This window comes from Lethenteron reissneri, chromosome 5 (assembly GCF_015708825.2).
Source record: "Lethenteron reissneri isolate LAM-NWPU_2019-01 chromosome 5, ASM1570882v1, whole genome shotgun sequence".
Classification (NCBI taxonomy): Eukaryota; Metazoa; Chordata; class Hyperoartia; order Petromyzontiformes; family Petromyzontidae; genus Lethenteron; species Lethenteron reissneri.
Window position 1 is genome coordinate 2,467,134 of NC_083783.1, and position 12,937 is coordinate 2,480,070.

The following is a 12,937-nucleotide window of genomic DNA, read 5'->3' on the forward strand; positions in this document are numbered from 1 at the left end:
GGAGCAGCAATGGGCTCCCCTTTGTCTCCTGTGATAGCAAATTTGTACATGGAAGATTTTGAAACAAAAGCAATAGCTTCTAAAGCCATCTGCTTGGTTTAGATATGTGGATGACACATTGGTGGTCTGGCCACATGGCAAAAATACACTCAACGCATTTCTAAATCATCTCAACTCGCAAAACCCATCCATCCAGTTCACCATGGAAGTGGAAGCTGACAGAACTCTACCATTTCTGGATATTCTGCTCGGACGGAGTAGAAATAGTAAAATAACAGACAGTGTTTACCGAAAGAAAACGCATACTGACGCCTATCTGAATGCAGAGCCACACCATCACCCCGCACAGAAATCTGCTCTTATCAAGACGCTCATTCATCGAGCTAAGTCAAATGGTGACAGTATGAGAAGTGAAATTCAGCATGTTAAAGAAGCGCTGCAAATTAACGGTTACAATGTTGCAGAAATCAACAAGGCATTGGATACCCAGTGGTGAGCAACAACGCGCCGACCTTGGCAACTGGGCGCAAATGGAGGCCAGGAAACGCAGTCCAGGAGGCAACAGCAGCCCTCAGACATGCTGACATTGTGGGTCATGTTCAGCAAGGGAGAGGAGGCCTTGGGCTAACTAGCCGTGCTGCTTGGAGTAAGGCCACTGCACCAGAGCGGCGGAAGATGGTAGTGCAGGAAGTACGCCATCAGGAGGAGGCTGCAAGGTGGGCCAAGGCAGTCTCTCTTGCCAAACAGGGACAGTGGACTCGATGGGACAGTGTGGAGAAGAGGAAGATCAGCTGGAAGGATCTGTGGGCCATGGAAGCGAGGCGGTTGAGCTTTTCCATCAGAGCAACATATGACGTCCTTCCAACACCAGTTAATCTTCACCAATGGTATGGTGAAGATCCGGACTGTGCCCTCTGTTCCATGCCAGCCAACCTCAGGCACATTCTCACAGGGTGTAAAACAAGCCTCACCCAAGGACGCTACACTTGGCGTCACAACCAAGTCCTTAAAAACCTTGCGTCCGCCCTGGAGGACAAGCGAGCTGCCACCAACTCCCTACCACCCCCAGCAGCATCACACCCCTTACGGACGACCTTTGTCCGCGAAGGGGCTAAACCACCGAAGAGCGGCTCTACACCAATAGAGCGAGACCAGCTGCGCTTGGCCCGCGACTGGAAAATGCTAGCTGACATTGGCCGGCAACTTGTGTTTCCTCCGGAGATCGCAACCACCACCCTAAGACCTGACATGGTGCTCTGGTCCCGTTCGCTCAAGAAGGTCTTCATCATTGAGCTCACAGTACCCTGGGAGGACTCAGTAGATGAGGCTTATGAGCGAAAACATCTGCGCTATGCCGATCTAGCTGCCGAAGCACGGCATCATGGCTGGAACACAGAAGTCCGACCAGTGGAGGTGGGCTGCAGAGGTTTTGTGGCAACATCTACAACCAGACTGCTTAGAGACCTGGGAATTAAGGGCCAGAGCCAGCGTTCGGCAATCAGAGCTGTATCAGAGGCGGCAGAAGGCAGCAGTCAGTGGCTCTGGATGAAGAGGAAAGACCCCAGCTGGGCCCCAAAGTGAGAGGGCCAGGAGGTATGCAGTCAACAATGCTTGACTCAGGGAGGAGGACACCCCTGCCATGCATAGTCCCATGGGATGTTGGCTATCAACAACAAGGCAACTCCTATGACTAATTGGGAATGGGACGCAAGCGTAGGATTGATCACCCTGTCGCTGGCCGCCTTTGGGGAGGGTGTATAGTATGAAAGGCCGAAACACCCTAGGAACCAAAGGTTCACTACTGACGATGCGCTCCCCAAATTTCACCAGGCTCACTGTTCATGAACTCTTGGAAGTGCTTGCACTAAGGATAGTAACATCTCATCCTGTGTTCTTTGGAATCAGAGCCACACCATCACCCCGCACAGAAATCTGCTCTTATCAAGACGCTCATTCATCGAGCTAAGTCAAATGGTGACAGTATGAGAAGTGAAATTCAGCATGTTAAAGAAGCGCTGCAAATTAACGGTTACAATGTTGCAGAAATCAACAAGGCATTGGATACCAAAACCAAATCAAATAACAAGAGAATTTAAATTTCTCATGTAATTAAAACGATCAAAATACCGTACATTGCGGGAGTAACTGATAAAGTATCCAGATGTTTGGAAAAACAAAACATCCGAGTCAGATTTGGCACGATACATAAAATACAAAATTTTATAACTGGTACAAAAGATGTATTACCGAAGCTATCAACAGAAGGAGTGTACATGATTAACTGCACGTGTGGTAAGTGTTATGTTCGGCAAACAGAACGAATTATGAGCACGAGACACAAAGAACATCAGGGAAATATTAAATTCTCCCAAATGCAACTGTCAGCAATATCAGAACACGCGTGCCAACAAGGACACTCAATTGATTTTGATAATGTTGAAATTTTGTGCAAAACTAGCTATTACTGGCCAAGACTAATTACAGAATCTTATCGAAATTTAAAGAAATAAAAATTACTTTAACGGTTCGGATAGCTACAGTCTTAGTGCTGCATGGAAGCGAATCATCAAATAATACATTATTTAAATGTATGCCTACAAAGGGCAGCGTACTTCAATAGGGATTACCGTTGGTAGGGCTATTTTAATAAACACAATAGACAGGAAGGTCATCATTGTGCAAGAGCGCAGAAGGGTGGTCAACACATCTATGTTTCTATATAAGGAACAAAACAGTAAGACTTCTCCACAAATCTGGCTGTCGCCTGATGAAGCTAGTTGTAATTACTGGCAAAACATCGTACTCAGTTTGTAAATGTTGTGGCTTGGCTCCCCAACACACCGGTGTGCTGTACTAGTGGCGAATTGGCACGTTCTGTTTACGTGACAACCCTGACTATTTGGCTGTGTCAGGTGGTTGGCGGGTTTTAACGACACATATTTACGCGATCTAACCCAAAAACCTCTATTATGGACGAATGTAAACGATCGTTCTCACAAGCATGGCTCTCGATGCACCTATCACGAGTGTACGAATCTATTTAATTTTTATTAATCGATGGGTTGTTAAACGCTTTGATTATCTTAATTTTAGATTACCCCATTGTTGCTCCTCCCTCACTTGCCCGAGACACTCCCTGTGTAAGCGGAAGTCATTTAAGCAATGCAAAATCGTGCTGATTTTCAGTTTGTACATATGTTGTTGAATTTCTTTCGCACGCTACGTAAATGTGTCTTTCAGGTCACGCTTAGAGGGTCGAGCCCGAGGTGGTAGGTTCTCGATTTGGTGCCTTCGAGCATTCCACACGATGAGGCTGCGATCTCTGCGCCAGCTGGTCACGTTTTGCAACGAGGTCACCGTCTGTGTGTGCCCCCCACGCACCCCCCCACCACCCATCCCCCCCCCCCATCACAGTTCTGTGCTGTGCCGAGGGGGTGGCAAGGTCGACACAGGGCCGCCGCAGCGCCCTGCACCTCTTCCGGCTGGGCGACACGATGCTGCGTGTGGTGCGCGATTCGCGACGCCCGCTGCTGCACCTCTTCCGCACATGGGCCGTGGTGGCGCCCCACCTCGTCGAGGTGAGCGCCGCTTGCTGTGCCTCGTCGCCATTCACGTGGCCGGGTTCGCGAGGCCGGGTTCGCGAGGCCGGGTTTTAGACCGCCATTCGAAGCATCTCCCTGAACGCTAGATTGGCGACTGTGGCACTGTGCATGTTAGTTTTCTACCACACATGCAAAACGTTGCGAAGAAATTGGCCAAAACATCGCAATGCAGGACCCTCCCGAGGAGTTCTGCAGCTTGGTGACAATTACATGGAGAAGTAAATAAACAACATGCACTATTGTTATTGCTACTTCTTCTGCCTGTCACCTGTTATGTGCCGGACCTCATCAGATCTTGGAAGCTAAGCCAAGTTGAACCTGGATAGTGCTTAGATGGGCGATTACTATGAACAACAGGTGCCATAGGCAGTGACGCTAAATAGTGAGCAGTGGAAGGATCACAATCTCTTGCTGTACAGTACCTCTACACTCTCGCATTTATGCTCTCCACCTTCTCCAACCCGTAATGATCAGCGTGGTGAAGTATGGCCGTATACCTCTCCCCGGACCTGCACGGTGCGCAGAGGCCCCTTGTTTGGCAGTGGATTAACGAAAGGGCCGCTGTGACCGATCGCGCACGCCACTTATTGCTCCCTGTTGCTCGTCGTCGGTGCTCCCTTGCGTCGCCACCGTGTGCCCAGGCCGCCTGCCACAAGGAGCGGCACGTATCCCAGAAAGCCGTCTCCTTCCTGCACGATATCCTGACCGAGGTGCTGTCGAGCCGCAGCGAGCTGCCCCACTTCCACATGGGCGAGGCGCTCTTTCGGCCCTTCCAGCACATCATGCAGCTGGAGCTGTGCGACGAGGACGTGCAGGACCAGGTGAGGCAGGAGTGGATCGATCACGGCTGATTAAGATGACAATGAGCTTCCAACATATAATACAAAAACTACACTTTTCATTTTAACAGGTAAGGCCCACTGAGCTATACAGCTCTTTTTCAGAAGCGACCTGGCCACAAATGATAGCTCAACGAAGTGGGCTTATCATGTGGAAATTTACAGCAGCCCAATTACTCTAAAAGCATGATGTTTATTATAAATGCTGAGCCCTGGGAGATAAATCCACGCAACCATGGGGAGAGTAACATGCAAACTCCAAATATACAGGTGTCAGGGTCGGGATCGAACCCATGACCTCCTGCATACCAAGAAAGGTAGTTAACATCTCGCTGCCGCGGCGCCCTCATATGTATGAAGTTGTTTGGTCTACGTTCTGTGGGTGGTACATTTTGCTTTTCGACTGCCTTTGCCCTTGAAATATCTGCACTTTAACCAAACAGTACTGAAACTTAACCTTTACCGATACGTCTACAAGTTGCTGGGTGGGTGTCCCGTTCACCACTGAATCGCGGAATGCGCAAGCTGTTCATGTTAACTTTATTTAGAAAGGCGTAGAGACGTTTTTAAAGACGTGCTCACCGCAAAGAATTGTCGCAACACGATCGCAGTCTACGATAGCTCGTGCCAAACTATGCCACACGCCCTCCCGCATGGCCGAGTGGGAGCCTCGGTACCGATGAAGTTATTTTATTTTAGTTTTTCTTCCGATTCCGTTATTTCGACTACATTCCGATGACAGACGTGTACGCTTTCGGACCAGAATCGGAAGAAAAACCGATGACGTACACGGAATAGGAAAGGGTGAAACGTGTCTCCCTCGCGCTGTCCATTCACCCGCTGTGGCACACCGGCCCTTTCCACGCGTGCCCCCGCAGGTGATCACATCGATTGGGGAACTGGTCGAGGCCTGCGCCTCGCGCATCCAATCGGGGTGGAGGCCTCTGTTTGGGGCCCTGCGCACCGTCCACGCCAGCCGGCCGGACGCCAAGGAGTACCTCATCGGAGAATACACCATGGGTAAGCCGTGCTTCGACGTAGAAGTTAAGGAAAAGGTTGCGTGTAGAAGAAGGACCCGATGATGCAGACATGAGAAGGAAACCGTGGCACTATTTGGACACCACCTGTGTAGGATGGACAACAACAGGTTCATGATAAGCGTTGTTCAGGAAAAATGGAAGGAACCTGAAAGAGAGGAAGACCTAACAGAGAATGGCTTGATGACGACATCAAAGATTGGTGCCAGAAAGATGTGGCCACTACTTGAACATATTGGCACAAGACAGAGGAAAGTGGAAACAAATGAGCAAATGTGTCGTGGACACCTACGTGCCATCTGCACATGGATCGTGATGATGATGATGGTGAAGCCATGCGCCGGCCTGGGACATCGGCCTGAGGGAGGCCTGGCTAATATTTGGCCTGGGAGACAGTGAGCAGATATTTGGGGCTTGATTCATGTGTTGGTGCATTGACATTCACACGAGTTTTTGCCAATTTTAGGTTCATAAAGGCTACATATGCAGATAGTTATTATGACCAGTATACCCATTTTTCTGCCAAATATAGGTGGAATATGATTCTCTTGGGGTTATTATTATGACAAAAGGTGATTCAATATTTGGGAGAGGCATGTTAACAGTAGGCCTAGGAATCAATGAACAAAGGTTAGAGCTTAAATGAGGCCAACTAGGGGTGATAGACTATGTTAATAGCCTGGCATAGAAAGGAGTGGTCAATTTAATTCCTTTGTCAGGAACTAATATAGTTTTTATTCGCAAATAACATTCACAAGCCTCTCCAAAGCAGCAATCGCGCACTGCATTACAAAGGCAACGGTGCATTGATCAGCAGTTTGTGTGTGGCGTGGTGGAGTTTGTGTACTCCCACCACTAACAAGACTAGCAGTTGCCGCCCGCTTCGCGGGCGGTGTGTACATACTTGGTTGGTGGGGAGTTGAAAGTGGCTGGACACAATATACATGTTTTGGTGATTGTTGTATGTTTATTTTTGTGAGGTTTTATGTATTTTAATGAGACGCTCAATCGACATTATTCAATAATGCAACTTAATCAAATATATAATGCAACTTATTCAAATATCTGGCGATTCACGATATTCTTCGTGTACACTCCGTCTTCCTCGTCGTCGTCAGGTCCCTCAATAAGCGCCTTGATGTTGGATCTTGCCGTGACTCGCGATAGTGCCACGTACAGTTGGCCGTGCGAGAAGCATGGAGTTGGTAGATATAATCCCAGGTTGTGAACAGTTTGCCCTTGCGCCTTGTTGATGGTCATCGCGAAGGCTGGGACAATGGGGAACTGTTTGCGCCGAAGTCGAAATGGGAAGTCCTTCGTGTCCAATTCGCGGCGGATATGGTTGTTCTCAAGCAGCGAGTCCAAGACCAAGTGTGGGTACTCGGAAAGCTGCGGGAGGTCGTAAAAGTCCGACAGAGCCATCCCACCTGCCGTGAGGAACTCGTGGAGGCTGTGAAGGGTCTTGAACTTTACTATTTTTTTATTTTCTTTGATGCTGCTAATCCTGCATAATGCACGGGTATAAGTAGTACTAATCACATACCTGCATTTCCCATATCCCCTCCCTTTGATGCTGCTAATCCTGCATAATGCACGGGCATAAGTAGTACTAATCACATACCTGCATTTCGCATAAATATGCTAAATTGCTCTTGATATGCAAATTCTTTTGTCAAGGCGCCCTTTCCCACCCTTCCAACCCAGCTTACATATATGCTCCAAGCACGTGTGCTATTTCATTCAGACGCTGTCGCCTCGACAGACCTGGTTTTCACCTGAGGACGGCGGCTTGCGTTGTGGCCGAAACGTCGTGAGAATTATTTTATTATGTTAAATTTTTTTTATTTTATTACTTCCCTTGTACGTGACTTTAGCGAAAGAACCAAGAAGATTTAGCATTTCTTCTTTGTTGGTCAGCTGGCGGTACTGGTACTCGTAATCGCGAGCCAATTCGTCGTAGAATTTATCCCAGAGAGCCTTGGTATCTGCTGGCATGGAATACAGCAGAATGGTAGCGAAGAGTTGACGAAGCTGGTACGGCATCTGAATGAGCGAGGCTTCTGCCAGACACGCAACCCATTCGCGATCGCTCCCAAGGTAGCCTGCTCGCATGGCTGCTTCCAGCGGTTTGTTTTGTTTAATTTTATTCGTAACGCACCATCCATATGCGCTCCACCATCCACCATGCCCTTGCATGGCAAAGACACAGCTCCGGTGTGCGTCAGCGTGTGCGCCATCCACAGTGACATTGGTCAGAAATTGCACCGTTCCGATCGCACACAGGTTAGCCCCTGCATCCTCCGTCTGTATGTACACACACAGACAAATCCGTTATGGGGCCACCTATTTTTTTCTTATAAAAAAAAATTTGTTGGTGTTTTTACGTTTACGTATTCCCATTGTGGGTGTTTTACGCATACATCAGATTTTTGGGTTCCTCACATATGATATCAGAGGTGTGGGTCACTCCATTTCTCAATCGAACAATAACGGGGATCGTTTGAGTTATGACAGCTTGCAGATAGAAACATAGCATGATCGTATACTAATAATGACAGAATTTGTACCCCAGTGGAGGGCATCCCCCACCCGGCGCTTCTTACCGGTACTGTGAGACTTAGAAATCCAGACCTCTCCTCCTCCTGAACCGTTCACAATACCCTGTGGTAGTACCATAATCATCTCAATAAAGCGATCACTTTCCCATGGCCATTTTGATCCCGGGAGTTACCCGGGTGGTGTCACACTGTACTGATTGTTTTAGCATGTCGCAAATTCCGATATGGCTTGTGCAACGGCCAGAGAGTGACAGCGGTGGGGGCCGGGCTGCAATCTTTTTTGACAGTTTATTAAATTTCAAAGTGCATGGGATTGGCACTCCAAAACATGATAAATGTACAGTAACGCCAACTGCATCCGTGCCAAACATGATACGCGGACACATGCTGCATATGATGCAACACATGCCCTTACCAGCAGCAGCATGCACAACATCTGAATTACACAACCGAAGTAGACAGCAAGTCGTCCATGGAGACGTGATCAACGTCAATACATAATAATGGTAATAAGCCGGATAAACCGAAAAGTACCCATTGTACCCATCAAACAGTCCGCTGGGTTGACCCATGGGGGTATTGACCCATGGGCGAAACTGTAGGGGTGCGCTACGCAACTGGCCGTGGTCCCGGCAGGTGAAGCTGCCAGCTCAGTCCGCTAAGACTTACTGTATAGCGACCCCTGCCTACTCGTAAGGTAAATGTGTTTGGGGACTCCACTAATCGCAGCACGCAGCACCCATTGTTTACATAAATAAACGTAATATTAGCGTAACTACCATTCGCACACTTGCATACACACCACACTCACACAGCGCATGGTCTGCGCCCACAGTGCACTGCAGCACTGCGGCGCAGACCTTGCCAAACCTATGCTATCGCTCTCTTCCGGGCGTGTTAATTTTTTCTTTTTATCGAATCAAAGTGAGCTGTGGCTTTTTGCCGGCTGTTTTATTTTCATCGACTCAGAGCGAGCTGTTTGGGCGGGTCCGTAAATAAATTAACGTCCAGATACGCACGCAGACGACCAAACCAGCGTAGTTGTTTAAGATGTCTGGCCAGCTTGGGGAGAGAAGGAAAAAGTCCCTCTACTTGAGGGGCTCTCTAAATCGCTCCCTAGTAGAGGCTCCTTTGCCAGTAGTGAGCAAGCAAATGCAAGGCTGCATCTTTTAACTTTTAGAAGAGGGTGGTTATTACTCATTTGCAAATACTGTTTTTAAACCTCTCCAAAGCAGTGTTGCCGTGGTCCCATAGATACTAATGGGATTTATTAGATTATTACTATTTAGATTATTTTGGTGCTTTAAATGTCCGAATCATGGGCCACGTTGTTGAGTTATGATTTGCGGCCAGCTCGCTTCTCAAAAATAAGTTAATACCTCAGTGGGCTTTGCCTGATAGGATGGGGATGGTTTGGTTGTATTTGTATGTGTTTGGGTGATTTGTTTACCTTTATTGTACTTTGCACCACTATAATGTTTTTGTACTGTTTTTATTTTTGTAACGTTCTTACCTCGTGCCCCAACTGGATAGCTCATCGGATTCCTCCAGTATAAATATATATTCTGATACTGACTGACGCTCCTGCTTAAGCCTGTGTACCTGTAAACGACCGGCTGATTGAACGACCGTCTGAGCGAGCGATTGACTGAATGACCGCGTCTGTGTGGTGCGCGCAGGGAAGTCGCGGGCTCCTGTCTTCGACGTGTTCGAGGCGTTCCTGAGCACAGACAGCGTGCAGGTGTTTGCCAACGCAGCTGTCGACTGCATCCTCTGCCTCATCAAGTTCGTGCAAGGCCTGGGTGGGTTCACCGCTGCCACTTGGCAACGAGCGCACCGCTGGGCGGACACATCTTCAGTTAAGGGCCCTGCTCGATAACATTTGCCCAATGCTCAGTTCAGGATTTCAAGGCCTGGTGTCGCTTTGTATATATGTATGTACATATGTTGAACTTCTGTCGCACCGTACGTAGCCAACCGTGCTAAATGATCAGAACGCTGGACTCGCAATCCCGAGTTTGTGATTCGTGTCAAGGTTGGGGGTCAACTCAGCTCACCTTCATTCCTATAGGGTGAATAAAATGAGTAAAACTTTTTGGGAACTCAGCAATCGTCAGGGACTAGAAATACTAATCTCATCATATTTGCCCAATGCTCAGGATCGCCGACAGAGATGAGTGCCGCCCTGTGTTCGTTTGGGCAGAGAGACGTTGCGTCTGAGAACGCCTCTTGACAACCGACTTATTCGTGTTGGTTCGTAGCTGATGATGTGCTTTGTGATGCATTTGTATCGTAGTGAAACACTGGACACAATCTCACGTGTCCCATCACTGCGTGCAGGGGAGGGCGATGGCCGGGAGTCATGTTCGAACGCCCAGGGTTCCTCTGGATACTCCTCACTCGGCCTGTGCCTCCCAGCCCTCGACTACCTCCGCCAGTGCTCGCAGGTGCTGCTCTAAACCCAACCAGATCTTCAGCCCGACCCAGTTCAGCCCAGCTAAAGCCAGCCAGATCCAACCCGACCCAGTTCAACCCAGCCAGATCTAGTCCGACCCAGCTAAACCCAGCCAGATCCAACCCGACCAAGTTCAACCCAGCCAGATCTAGTCCGACCCAGCTAAACCCAGCCAGATCCAGCCCAACCCAGCCCGACCCAGTTCAACCCAGCTAAACCCAGCCAGATCCAACCTGACCCAGTTCAACCCAGCCAGATCTAGTCTGACTCAGCTAAACCCAGCCAGATCCAACCCGACCCAGTTCAACCCAGCCAGATCTAGTCCGACCCAGCTAAACCCAGCCAGATCTAACCCGACCCAGTTCAACCCAGCTAAATCATGCCAGATCCAGCCCGACCCAGTTCAACCTTGCCAGATCTCCAGCCCAACCCAGTTCATCTCACCTAAACCCAGCCGAAATCACACGGCCAGACCTCGTAAAAAAAAAGTGAATATTTTACCAGGTAAGCCCGTTGAGCTATATCACTCTTTTTCAGAAGTAACTTGGCCACAAATGACAGCTCAACGAAGTGGCTTATCACGTGGAAATGTATAGCAGCCAAATACTCTAAACGCACGTGGAGGAAAAAACTGGAGAGAGAAAAATCCACGCGATCACGGGGAGAAAGACATGCAAACTCCAAATATAGGTGTCAGGGTCGGGACCGAACCCACGACCTCCTGTATACCAGGCGAAGTAGTTAACATCTACCATATGGCGACCCACGGGTGTCAAGCACCATCACGGTGCCCCAGCCAGACCACAACCATACCCTGGCCAGACCCCAGCAGAACTGACAATAGCACCAGCCGCATCGTGGTGGTGCAGTGGATCGCACATTTTGCTACGTCTACTTAGTAAAGTGGTATCTTAACTTATCCAGCGCCTCCCCTAGATTGAATCAGATTTAAATGACACTTGGTGTTGTGTGAACAGAATCATTCGAGAGATTTAAGTCATCCAGAAGTCTGGCCAGATCATGCCGTCATATGCCGGGTGAACCTTCGGAGATGCTCGCTAATGGCACTTGCCCCAACAGTCTGTTAAGGCTATACAGGGAATCTTTGTCTTTGTATATCTCTGTGTGCCACTGTGTGTGTATGTCGTGGTTAGCGTGCCGAACTACGGACTCGGTAACCCGCGTTCGACTCCCACTTAAGGTCAATACCAGTGATGGTTATTGGAATCAGTCTCGGGCCTTCCCCCCTAGGCTGACTCAAAGCAGTACCTGGTGTGATGTGTAAACATCGCCACTGGGGAGACAAAGGTGGCCGGGCGTGGTACTGGCCACCCACCCCCCTTGTGTGCCGTGCCAAGCTTCATAGGTTCTCGCTAACAGCACTTTCCCCAAAAGACTGTTAAGGCTACTTGGCGGTGGGGGGGATCTTTATCTTTGTTTTGTCTGCATGTGTGTATCAGCTGCTGAGTAAGATCTATGAGATGCCGTCGCGGCCGATGTTCCACGGCGCTCATCTCGCCGGCCTCACCTTGCACGGCGCGGAGACGGGCACCGGCACGTCAGAGGACAGCCCCGACACACCCGAGACGCCCGGCGAGTTCGACGACGGCTCCGGTAACGCGCCACGACCACCGGACCCTCCCCGATTCCCCTTCATACCTCCCTGGAGCCCCCGAAAGCTTCCTGCATGGCTGGGCGACTCCCCTGGACGTGAATCCCACTCGCGGCTGACAACGATGGCGAATATTGGAACCGCTCCTTGGCCTCCACTGTGCCACCGGAGATGGCTGAAAAACAAACATGCGTTCACTAAGAGCACGTGCCTCCAACATTATGAGAAACTCCATTGGGACGTGTTGTGTGCGCGTGTGCCCTTGTGTTCATTCGTTTGTGCAGTGGTGCGCTGGTTAGCACACTGCGATATGGTGTCGGCGACCCAAGCTTGATTCTCCTCTCATGGCCAACTCCAGTGGTGACTATCGGAACAGGACCTGGGCCTGCCGTAGGTCGACTCAGCGTTGAATGAGTACCTAGCGCAGTGTATCAACATCACCACTGGGGAGACAAAGGTGGCCAGGCATGGTGCTATCCACGACGCCAAGTTGGCCTTGGTAGCTGTTCGCTAACAGCACTTGCCCCAACAGTCTCTTAAGGTTATCAGCCGATCTTTGTGTACGTATGTTCGTGTGTGTTCCTGTGCCCAGGCCTCGTTTGTGTGTGGAGCCTGCTGCTGGAGCACCTGGCGTCCGCGGTGTCCGCGTGCCCTCGGCAGAACCAGCCCCCTACCCTGAGCCTGCTCTTCTACCTGCTAAGAGCCGTCGCCCATCTCCCAGGTATCTCCCTCTCCCGGGGATATCACTGTCATAATTTAACATCCTCCCGGGTATTAATAGCCTCCAGGTATCTCTGTATTAACCTCCTGAAATTATCACTAACCTCCTGACCT

General features: G+C 49.6%; 1 protein-coding gene across 4 annotated transcripts in view; it reads left to right on the top strand.

Moving 5' to 3' along the window:
* The window catches only part of ARFGEF3 (ARFGEF family member 3), a 98,122-nt gene that overhangs the window by 58,111 nt on the left and 27,074 nt on the right, over nt 1-12,937 (top strand). For all 4 annotated transcript variants that reach the window (XM_061566249.1, XM_061566268.1, XM_061566260.1 and 1 more), the window contains 7 exons: nt 3,415-3,578; nt 4,244-4,423; nt 5,320-5,461; nt 9,716-9,838; nt 10,377-10,483; nt 11,952-12,105; nt 12,696-12,824. In XM_061566249.1, the coding sequence (XP_061422233.1) occupies nt 3,415-3,578; nt 4,244-4,423; nt 5,320-5,461; nt 9,716-9,838; nt 10,377-10,483; nt 11,952-12,105; nt 12,696-12,824 (999 nt within the window). The remainder of the gene's footprint in view (nt 1-3,414; nt 3,579-4,243; nt 4,424-5,319; nt 5,462-9,715; nt 9,839-10,376; nt 10,484-11,951; nt 12,106-12,695; nt 12,825-12,937) is intronic.